Genomic DNA, 11,456 nt, shown 5'->3' on the forward strand with positions numbered 1-11,456 from the left:
TTATTTAATTTATTTTAAACTTCATACAATAATAAATAAGATGTTATTAGTTTATTACGCATTACAAAATACAAGGGCACTATTTTAAGGCATTAGTACAGCGCTCCGGAAACCTAATGAAATGCAATATAACATACATATTTTCTTATCACATAATTACAAAAATGTCAAAAATCACTAAAACAAAATCTAGTAGTCGGGACGTGCTTGAGATTAGTGAGATTATTTGTCTGGCTTTGAGTAGGTATACTTTTTGTACTGTCCTTTAGACAACCAACTTAACACTACGAAATAATTAGGTTAATTACACTATATATTATAATGTTATAGATAAACAACAAATTCCACATTTGTATAAATCCCTAATTTTAATAATTTTAAATTTAGCTTATCAGTTATAAGATAAATTTTTTTTTACAATTATTATCGATTACAATTTGTATTTTGTACTTCTACACATCGCAATTGATTATACATCATATTATTATTCATCATTTATAGTTTTGTTCGTTAATACTGTGGTCTGAGGTTATATTTTTGTACGTATAACCATAGCAACTGTTTTTTTCTTTTTTTTATTAACTATTTAACAAATACCTTGTAATAATTTATATTTTAACCATGGCTTCATAATATAAAGCATGTTGTATTATCATTGTATAAAAAAATAAAATGTAATTATTTATTTATTTATTTATTTATAGTACAATTTATCGATAGTGTAATATTACGATTTCGATTTCAAAAATCCATTGATACATGTATATCGATTATTATCATTTATCAAATAGAATCCCAGAAACCAGGTTATGCAACCTCGTGACCTATGATTATTAAAAAAATTATAAATTTATTTTAACTTTATGCCGAACGCCGAATGCCGATAATGCTTTTTTCTCACTCATCACCAATGTCTTGTGGATTTTAATAAATTATTTTTAATTTTAGCTTATAGTTCACCTTTTTAAAATTCTTATTAGTTTATTGATTTTTAGCTTACTTGTCAACATTGCAATTAAGTATCTTCAAACTATACTTTATATTAAACCTTAAACATTATGAGTGAAACACCAAAAATTCCAAACGAGCAACAAGCAAACACAGAAGTCACAAAAACAAAAAAGTAAAAAGAAAAATAAGTGCATAAATTATTCTGGTTTTTAATTTTATATTCATTTTTTAGAAAACGAAATAGAAACCGTAAAAACAATGTTAAAGCAGAACAAAGCACTCAGAACGGAACTGTCGAAGAAACTACTCTACCATCTACTATTTCTATTCAAGTTAGTAATTTCCGTTAAATTAATTGTACTTCAAATTGTGAGTGTTAAATAAACACAATAATTAAATAACAAAATTATTTTAGGTGACAAATTGCACCTATATTTTAAATTGTATTTTTAATAATCTAAAACAAATTTTTTTATAATTTCACTTTAATTATGCTATATGATTATATATAAATCAAAATATTATATTATCGATAATCACTAGTTAACTTAATTACAGATTTTAATTCATTCTTTTAGGTAGTTTATATAGAAAATAGTTTTTTAGTAAAAACATTAAATTTCTACTTTTTACAACTGCTACTTTTTGCAGGATATTCAAAAAGCAATGGAAGTCTTCTCACTTCAACAAAGAGCAGCTAAAACTCCAGAAGAGGCTTTACATAAACAATATCGTTTTTGGTACACACAACCAGTACCTAAAATGAGTATGTAGTCTACTTATTTTTATTTAAATAACATTTAAAAAATATATAAATATTTATTTTATTAGTATTATTGACAATTGGTTAGTATTTTAAATTTTTAACTATATGAAATATCAACATATATTAGCATGTATCACTTTAATTTATCATTTGCTTAAAATTTAAAATAAAGGATAGATAAAAAATGTTGTTTGGTTACTTTACATAATATTTTATAAGTAATTTTTAATTATAAACTCAGATAATAAAATGGTAATAATTAAACAATCTGCAACATTTGTACTTAGTTTAGATTATTATTTATGTAATAACATTTTATTTTTCATAATTCATATTACTACGATTATTATTTTATAATAAATAATATTAGTTCATTTTAAGAATAAAATAAAATATTTTTAAGCATTGAAAAATTAGGTAATTTAAATGTTTTATAAATTAAGAAAAGCAATAAACATGTAACAATCATTAAATTTGGTATGCATTTTAGTCAATTTTGATTCAATCGAAATTACTTTAAAAAAAATAAAACTTCCTAATATTTATGTTGCTATTAAAATTAATAAAAATCTTCATATACTTCTGTTGTGGGGCTGTTACAATTTTTAGGAAGTTTTTCTTTATCTGTCATACCTGCAAACTACCATAATATAACATTATCTTTAAACTCAGTTTTTAACTGGATTTTTTTTAATTATGTCTCATAATAACATTACTTATACCTTAATTTAATAAATTTATATAGCTGAAAAGATAGTTAGTGATGGTCCAATTGAAGAGGATAAAACAATAGATCAGATTAGAAAAGAACCATTTACATTGCCTGATGGTTTTCAATGGGATACACTTAGTCTTGACGATCCTTTTGTTTTAAAAGAATTGTACACATTATTAAATGAAAACTATGTTGAAGATGAAGATAGCATGTTTCGATTTGATTATCAGCCTCATTTTTTAAAATGGTATTTTTAATATTCAAATATTAAGTTGTTCAATATTTATATTGTTTAATTAATAATAGGGCTCTTCAACCTCCTGGATGGTTAAAAGAATGGCATGTTGGAGTACGAGTTATTAAAAGTAATAAATTAGTTGGTTTCATTAGTGCCATCCCAGCTTTGCTTAAAGTTTATAACAAGTAATTATTATTTATTATTTATTTTGTAACTATTTAATAAAATACTGATATTTTTTACATAGGTCTCAAAAAATGGTTGAAATTAATTTTCTTTGCGTTCATAAAAAATTACGTAGTAAAAGAGTAGCTCCAGTTTTGATCCGTGAAATAACAAGACGTGTGAATCAGATGGGTATTTTTCAAGCTGTTTATACAGCTGGAATAGTTTTACCTAAACCTATAGGAACCTGCAGGTAATAAAAAGATTTTTTGTAATAAAATTTTCACTATCAATTATTTTATCATTAATATTTTAATGTCTAATACATTTAATAGTTTTATTTTGTTATACTATAAAATAAAAAAAATTTGATAATCAACATAACATAGGATAGGATTTTGGATTGTCATTAAATATACTTTTTAAGAATAACTATTAAAAAATAAATAAACATAAGTAGTGTTACATTTTGTTTATGTTGATTAAAATTATATTGTTTAGATATTGGCATCGTTCTTTAAATCCAAAGAAGTTAATAGAAGTTAAGTTTTCACACTTGAGTCGCAATATGACCATGCAACGAACATTAAAGTTACATAAACTTCCTGATTCAACTCGCACTCCTGGATTTCGCAAATTGACTGAAAAAGACTTGCCGCAAGCTCGAAAATTACTTTCTAGTGTTAGAATAGATTACACTAACATAGAAGTTAATTAAAGTTATAATATTTATTAATTTTACTTTTCAGTATATGAAAACCTTTGATTTGTCACCTTCATTTTCTGATGAAGAATTCAAACATTGGTTCCTGCCTCAGGAAGGCATTATCGATGCCTATGTTGTTGTAAATGATAACAAAATTACAGGTAATATTGTACTTGAAGAATTTTCCACAGTTGTTTCTAACATATCTAATTTATGTACTATAGTTTTATTAAAGTTTGTAGTTGATATTAGATATTAGAACAAATTTAGATATTGAATTTTCTAGTAAAGAATATAAATTGCACACAAGCAAAAAAATTTTATTTCATTTAAAATGAGTTGCAAGAATTTATTATTTTTTCAAATTCTTGTAACTCGTTTAAAAATTGATATAAGAGTAAAACCTTTTAGCCAAATTTTATATTTTCCTCTATAAATTCAATAATTTATCAATTTCCTTTAATATTAATTGTAAATAAACTATACTCTGTTCAATGAAAAAATAATTTTCTGCGCATCTTACACTGCTGTAAACAGGTTTGATGACAAAGTATATCAAAGACTGAGTATAGTAGCTAGTAAGAGTCCGGTACATAGATTTACTACATGCCAAGGGATCCAAATAAACATAAAATATGTATATTATGCATACAAAATATATATGACTAATGCCCAATTTAATTAATATTAAATAATTTGGGATATTAGGTTATAGATAAGTTAGAATCCTGTTTAATTTTCCATTAGGTATAAACTTTTTCTACTGTATACACTATAATCTATATACATTAGTACATTATTAATTATTATGTATCCTTACTAGACCTATAAATATTGTGGAAGGTTTTTTTTGTCTATTATAATTTATACATTATTACAGATTTAGTTAGTTTTTATACTCTTCCTTCGACTATTATGCATCACCCAACTTATCGTACATTGAAGGCAGCATATTCTTTTTATAATGTGTCTACTAAAACGCCATGGGTTGATCTTATGCAAGACGCTCTTATTTCGGCTAGAGATGTAAGTTACGCTATCAGTAATATTATTACCATTATTATTATATTAAAGCAATTTATACTATTTAGGCTAACTTTGATGTGTTCAACGCCTTAGACCTTATGGACAATAGGGAATTTTTGGAGCAACTTAAATTTGGAGTTGGAGATGGAAACTTACAATACTATTTATACAATTGGAAATGTCCTGAAATTGAAAGTGAAAAGGTAATAATTTGATATTTAATAATTTAATTGTAAATATGTTATTTAAACTAAATAATCTAATTTACAGATTGGATTAATCCTTCAATAATAAGTGTCACTGAATAAAAGTTGAATAATCTGTGTACAATATATGAATAATAATTTATCCCAACAACAATTGATTAATAATGTAAGTTATATTTATAAATATATATATTTTTCCTTTTTTTAAATATTTTGCAATTGTAATAATTTTTTAACTGGTAAAAAATGAATTTAAAATAGTGCAAACAAATTTAATACTTAAGTTTTAATGAATGTTAATTGTTGGTTAGGGAAGAAACAACAGACAGTATATATTATTATTGTGTAGTTATTAAAAATAGCAAATTTTTCTGTCACAATTTTTCATAATAATATATATTAGGTTTTGGAATTTATTTGTAAAGGTAGTTACTATTGATATTACCTATTAAAATCAATGATCATCAATAAAATATTTTGTGAATTTATAGACCATTTATATAATAAAATATGGTTTTTGATACTCTAATTGTATGATATTTGTTAAATGTGATATCTACAAAATGTTATATATACTTATTAATTTGAAGTACAAAATTAATATTTTATTTTTCCATTAAAATAATTTATAGTCATACTTATAATAACTTAATTATTATGACTATTGACTATATAAATATGCTATTAATATCAATTAAAAAAATTATAATTTCATTTGGAATTTTATAAAAGTTTATTGTCATTAAATATTTTTAAAACTAGTCACGTTTACATTATATTTATATGGAAAACATTTTACTACCATCTTATTCTGTATTGCTATATTTTTATTTTATAAATAAATATATAATATTTAATATTATGTTACTCCAATTGCGTACCAATTAGAAATTGGAAATATAGAATTCATATTAAAAAAATTATATTTCAGTATTAGTGATAAATATATTGCTAAAAACTTGATTATTAAAAATATTTATCTTTCATTTCATATTTTATTTGATCAGTTCTGATATCTTTTTTTTTCTTTTTACACTTTGTAATACTCAACATCCCGGCTTATTTTGAGCTAAAAGAAAAGTATTCAGTGTCAGTTATAAATGTTATGATATATTGGTCAAAAAAAGATGGTTTATTGAAAATCAGATTAAATTGGTACTACAATTATTTTTTAATGTAGTAATTTATAATTTTATTTGAAAATAAATTAATTTATGTCTTGTGTGTATGGGGGCGAAAGTCACCAATGGGTCATTTTAAGGTAAAACATTTTAGAACTTCCTATTTTAAGACTAAATGTGTGCCTATGCTCAACACATCATAATAATCTATAATATTTTATTTTTTTAAATAATTATTGTTTTGCATTGTGAGGAAGACAAGGATAAGAAACGTTGACACAATCTACTTAAATCAACATGTTATGGTTAATATTTTTATACAATGTTATATTAATTATTATGAATATATTTATATATTTTTTTTAATAATAGTTTACGATAAACTTCAATATTCATTTTTATGCACTGTAGTTGGATTATAAAAAAATATATAGAATGTGCCAATGAAGAAATTGATTCTGGGATCAAGTTACATATTATTAATATATACTTAAAGAATAAAAGCTAGGTAATATGATAAAGTAATAGTTAATTCATCATTGATTTTAAAGTCATTATGTAAAACTTGTCTTTACTTGTTATTCTATATATACATTTAATTTGGTTTGTGTAATCTGTATAGTTATGTAACTATAAAGAGTTAATCAATTTTTTTTTAATTATGTAGTTATCATAAAATTGTATGGTTAGTGTAAAATGACTTGATATAAAGATATGGACAGAAAAATACAGGCGCTTATTAAACTGAATTTAAATTTCTTAAAAAATTGAAGTTATTTACATTTTATTCTACATACTTTCATACTCTTATTCATTGACAAATACAGTGAAAATTTAAGTAACATTAAGGGTAACAAATTGCCGAATATTTTATTCTATAAGTCAATGTAATGTTGTAAAATAATTTATTCAACTCATAAATTATCCAGAGTATATTCTGTAAGTGAAGGTAATATAAAGAACTAGTTTACATAGGTTATTTTAGTTAATTTTAGTAGTTGATTATTTTTCATTAATTTGCGACATAAATTATTATTCTTATTTGGGGTTGCCAGACACATTTATAATTTAGATAATACTTTATTCAAGTTAAGAAACACAGTCTTTAACCGACTAGTATGCAAGGGAGTGGCTAAAGTACACAGCAGGCGTATACATGGTTGACTCAATAGGGAAGACATAATAATTTTGCCTGACCTCAGTCCGACAAAAACATCAACAACTAATTATGTGTTTAGAAATTTGAACCAAGTATATATCATTGTTTACCTATTATAGATATAAAATACAAAATACATTCAATATTTTTGAGTTTATGTACCTTAAAATATAAAATATTAGATTTAAGAAACTTTTTAAATTATTATTTAATTTATTCTTATAAAATTGCAACATAGATATGCAACTATAAAATATTTCATAATCCATATCCATGTTTTATAATACAGATTTTTTTTCTTTTGTTAGAAGTTAAAAAATAATTTATACCGTACACACAAATTCAAACCTTATTTTTATTGTTTCATAAAAATTAAAATTAAATTGTTGGATTAATAAGTATTCTTTGTTGAAAAAAAAAAATATATAATTTAAGGCTTAATTGGCTATGAATGACGGTCGTTTATTTTTTTACTAAATCAAACATTCTTGCTCAGTAAATTGACAATATTTTTAAGTTATGAGACAATAATTGAAGATTTTGCTTGAACAACAAACACTTATTGAAAAAAACTAATTAAGCTTAGTTATTTATTTATTATACAATATCTGGAGAATGCTAAAATAATTATTTTGTGATAATTGCAAATATCAATGGGTATTCGTTTTGGAATTACAATTTACTATCAAAAGCAAAATTGATTTTCTCATAAGCTTTTCTGTAAATTGTGTTGTCTTCAATTATTTTTAAAGATACTGTAAATACTAATAAATTTATATAACAATAAAATACAAAGTACACACATGTTTGTATATAAATGTATAATATATAATTATTAAAAGATAAAATTAATAAATAGATATCAAAAGATAAAAATTTATTGAAGATACAAGTATCTAAAATATTATATTCTTTGACTTTGGTATAGCTAAATAAATAAACACAACTTCATTTTTGTATTATATATTTCAACTTTTACTTTTACAAAGTTTAAATAATATAATTTCAAATTAAAACAAGTAAAAATAAATCTTGAACACATAATAATTATGTAAAATATAATTATGAATAACAAAATAAAATGTTAAAATATTGTTATATACAATGTAATATTTACAATAAAAGTTTTCGTTTTAACTTTTCATCATATATATTACCTTTATTATTAATTATGAATGTTTAAAATTGGCTACAAGATCACAGTTTTAAAAATAAATTAATTTAATATTAATTCATAATAACACAAAACAATATTAACCTTTATAATCCATCAATCAACTGTTAATAGAACTTCCATCAAATTAATTTGATAATTAAATCAGAATTAATTAAATTAAACATTTCAGAATTAATATATATTAAGGTACACAAATTGTATTTAAAATCTATACATTTTATCTTAAATAAATACACTATTAGAAAAGAAAGTAAAATTACTATTGTATGATAGTGTATGGGTTTTAGATGTTAAATAAAATATAATTTATTTATACTTTTGGTTGTCGACAAAATTAATAAACAATAAGAATAATGAACAAAATAAGATAAGTAAAGCTAAACATTAAAACTAAAAAAATATTAATTTAATAAGTATTGGGCACCAACAATTGAAGAAGAGATTCATATTAATTGTTGTGTAACAATTGTGTTCGGAACAATGTCCATAAATTAGTAATACCTTGTAAATAGTTTAAATCAATTTTACCATCAGCTGGAGTTACATGTGCAAAATCTATTAATGAAACTCTTATCAAAGGATAAGTGCTTTTGTCATTTTTTAATGTTTCTGCATCATATGCTAACAGTACCGAACTAGAATAAAAATGGTAATGTTTTTGAGTTTGGAAGTATCGTCTTATGTGATCCAATTGGGCTGTAAAGCTTTGAACTAGTTTTTCTAGACCTAGATATCCGCTGTTAAAGTTTAAAAATGTCTCGAACACTGAAATATTAAATTATATGTTGTAAAATTCTAAAACTATTATTAGTTAAATTAATTATAAAGATGATACCAGAGATAACTTTTCCTGGATCTAAACTTTTTCCAAATTCTTTATCATATTTCTGTGGCTGTGCCACATTGGAATTTAATAAATCATACACTTGAAAACCTGGTATACAAAAACTCCATTGCTCTTTACATTCTGTATATTTGGCCTAAAAAAATATTTAAATATAAACAATGAATTTTGATTACATACATAATAGTGACCTTCATTCAAATCAAGGTATGTGATTGTATAATATAATATTATGCTGTATTATTGTCAAGTGTGTACATTAGTAATTTTAAATTTAAATAATTGTATGTATTATTAAAGAAATAGGTTTCAGTATATAAATTGTGTTTCAATTAATCGTTTAACAGTTCAATTAAAGTTTTGTGGGGGTCTTACTTTCCCTTTTGAATTAGTTTGTACACAAAATAGTCTATGTGTTTTCCTATATGGTCTACCAGGCTACATAATACTATCCATACTAAGCATAGTATAAATGTTAGTGTATTTATCTACTGCTAACAATTTTTATTATTTGAATGCTACATTGGTACATAATTATAAAACATTTTATTTTGATATAAAGCAAATACACAATAGTAGATCCTAATAGAATTTTTTTAATTTGTTTATTTATGAAAGGTGATACTTCACTATTTTCCAGAAAATTACTTTTTATACTTTTTATTAACATGATTTCTTCTATATATCATCATTTAAAAACATTCTGGGGAAAATATAATACAAGTTATTTATATGTTAAATATAAGTCATTGATTGTTATCACCGGTCTATATGAGATACCTAATATATGTATTTCTAATATAATTTATGACTAATTTATTTTTATATTATGCACATAAAATCAAAAGGTAATAATTCTACATTATTAATATTGTAAATGTTATCTGCCTATAGAACTAATTCAAGACGCAACTGATAGTTTGAACTTGTTGATTTTGATTATTTAGTATTAGCTAAATAATAATTTTGCTTAAAGTACTAATTTTACTTATTTAAATAAAAAGTTAATTAATTTAATTACATTTTCATCATTTTTTTTTTTTTCTGAACATCCTGGTTCCCACGTCTGTGAACCAATTTTTACATCCATAACACACGGTTTTTTCATGCCCGTGGTAATATCATCCAAAACAATGAATGTCATGTCTATATAATAAATAAATTCAATTTAGTTATACTTGCATACAAATAATCTATGTTTCTTAACATTTATAGTAAAAAAAACAAAGTAAAAATATAAAAATGAATAATAATCTACTTACCTAAAGAATTTATTTGAACAGCAACAGTACCATAATATAATGGAACTAACTTTCTGAGATTAATTAGGCTTTCATTTTTTAATAATTCTTCATAAAATCGTACTTCATTCTTTCCTTTGGTACCACCTTCTACTGATTTCAATATGTAACCTTCTTTATGTTTCAATAAACCTATGGAGAAAAGCAAATATATAGCTTATTATATGTTAGTTTTACAAACAAATATTTCTTAAAATTATACAAACCTAATAATGGTTTTTCTTTAGTAAATTTATGACCTCCAACTTGGTTGTCGTATGGAAGTAGATCGTCTGAATCCAACCACTTAGCCATGACTATTACTATGAAATAAAAATGTTAAAATAATCTATACCCACAACAAATTTAGAATATAGTAAAATCATAAAAAAAAGTGCATGAAATACCACAAACCTTGTATGAAGTTGTTGATGGCCTTGTGTTTTCAGTTAACATGAATTGATGGCAGGACTTTTGTTACACTAAATTATGAGTTGAATAAATAAGTACTAATTGAATGTTATGATTGTATTATTATACTATTTACATTTTTTTAAAACACAAACGTAAAAAAATCAATTGAATTTTGGAAATTTGAAAAATTTCTATTTTATTTTTTTTTTACCCAAAATACGATTATCAACCGCTTATGTGCTGAATACGTCAATAGATATCACTTTTGATTGCAAAATCCTTTCAAATACTCGGCATGCTTAAAAATGACCACATATAGACAAAGCGTCCAATTATATTAAATTGTTGCTTCAGAGTTTAAGACATGGTTCGCAAGACCAAGACGAGACAAGAAAATACAGACATATGTTTCGTCAGTGATAACTATTAACTAATCACTAATTTGCTATCGTAATCTCATTCGATAAGATATTATAAATTATTATAATCTTTGGATCACAAACGATGTTGATGCGCCATCTGTCAATTCATTTTTGAACAACGTTGATCATATCCACGACTATAAATACCTATATTTTATTCAGAACTTTTTATTTTTATATTTTATTGGTTTATCTAATACCAGTAACGTCTATATAAACATATAGTATTTATTACACTGTTGCGTAAATTACATTCCATCAGTGAG

General features: G+C 23.3%; 2 protein-coding genes across 4 annotated transcripts; one reads left to right on the forward strand and one right to left on the reverse strand.

The window, feature by feature from the left end:
- Positions 1-854: 854 nt before the first annotated feature.
- Positions 855-5,257, forward strand: LOC113553476 (glycylpeptide N-tetradecanoyltransferase 1). The gene is made up of 11 exons (XM_026956828.1): positions 855-1,123; positions 1,184-1,283; positions 1,603-1,717; positions 2,463-2,679; positions 2,739-2,855; positions 2,918-3,088; positions 3,337-3,517; positions 3,585-3,702; positions 4,422-4,567; positions 4,633-4,770; positions 4,838-5,257. Exons 1-11 carry the CDS (start codon positions 1,059-1,061, stop codon positions 4,856-4,858), a joined length of 1,389 nt encoding a protein of 462 aa, XP_026812629.1. The 5' UTR covers positions 855-1,058; the 3' UTR covers positions 4,859-5,257.
- Positions 5,258-8,402: 3,145 nt separating this feature from the next.
- On the reverse strand, positions 8,403-11,199 carry LOC113553182 (inositol polyphosphate multikinase beta-like). Of its 3 annotated transcripts, none has more exons than XM_026956366.1 (7): positions 10,980-11,188; positions 10,769-10,836; positions 10,582-10,677; positions 10,337-10,507; positions 10,096-10,220; positions 9,066-9,210; positions 8,679-8,995 (listed from the first exon to the last, which is right to left on the reverse strand). In XM_026956366.1, exons 3-7 carry the CDS (start codon positions 10,667-10,669, stop codon positions 8,679-8,681), a joined length of 846 nt encoding a protein of 281 aa, XP_026812167.1. In that variant the 5' UTR covers positions 10,670-10,677; positions 10,769-10,836; positions 10,980-11,188. The 3 variants fall into 3 exon arrangements, with proteins under 3 accessions (XP_026812166.1, XP_026812167.1, XP_026812168.1); XM_026956367.1 differs by having other exon boundaries at positions 10,902-11,188; XM_026956365.1 differs by having other exon boundaries at positions 8,403-8,995; positions 10,769-11,199.
- Between the last annotated feature and the right edge of the window lie 257 nt (positions 11,200-11,456).

This window comes from Rhopalosiphum maidis, chromosome 2 (genome assembly GCF_003676215.2).
Source record: "Rhopalosiphum maidis isolate BTI-1 chromosome 2, ASM367621v3, whole genome shotgun sequence".
Lineage (NCBI taxonomy): Eukaryota > Metazoa > Arthropoda > Insecta > Hemiptera > Aphididae > Rhopalosiphum > Rhopalosiphum maidis.

Bases quoted from the DNA above. Each gene is read 5' to 3' on its own strand.
- LOC113553182 (XM_026956365.1), bottom strand. From the start codon at position 10,669: ATGGCTAAGTGGTTGGATTCAGACGATCTACTTCCATACGACAACCAA. The intron at 10,508-10,581 runs GTTTGTATAATT...TTTTCTCCATAG, and splicing joins TAAAGAAAAACCATTATTAG to GTTTATTGAAACATAAAGAA. The intron at 9,211-10,095 runs GTAATTAAATTA...ATATTTTTTTAG, and splicing joins AAAAAAAAAATGATGAAAAT to GCCAAATATACAGAATGTAA.
- LOC113553476 (XM_026956828.1), top strand. From the start codon at position 1,059: ATGAGTGAAACACCAAAAATTCCAAACGAGCAACAAGCAAACACAGAA. The intron at 1,718-2,462 runs GTATGTAGTCTA...AAATTTATATAG, and splicing joins ACAACCAGTACCTAAAATGA to CTGAAAAGATAGTTAGTGAT. The intron at 2,856-2,917 runs GTAATTATTATT...TTTTTTACATAG, and splicing joins TTGCTTAAAGTTTATAACAA to GTCTCAAAAAATGGTTGAAA.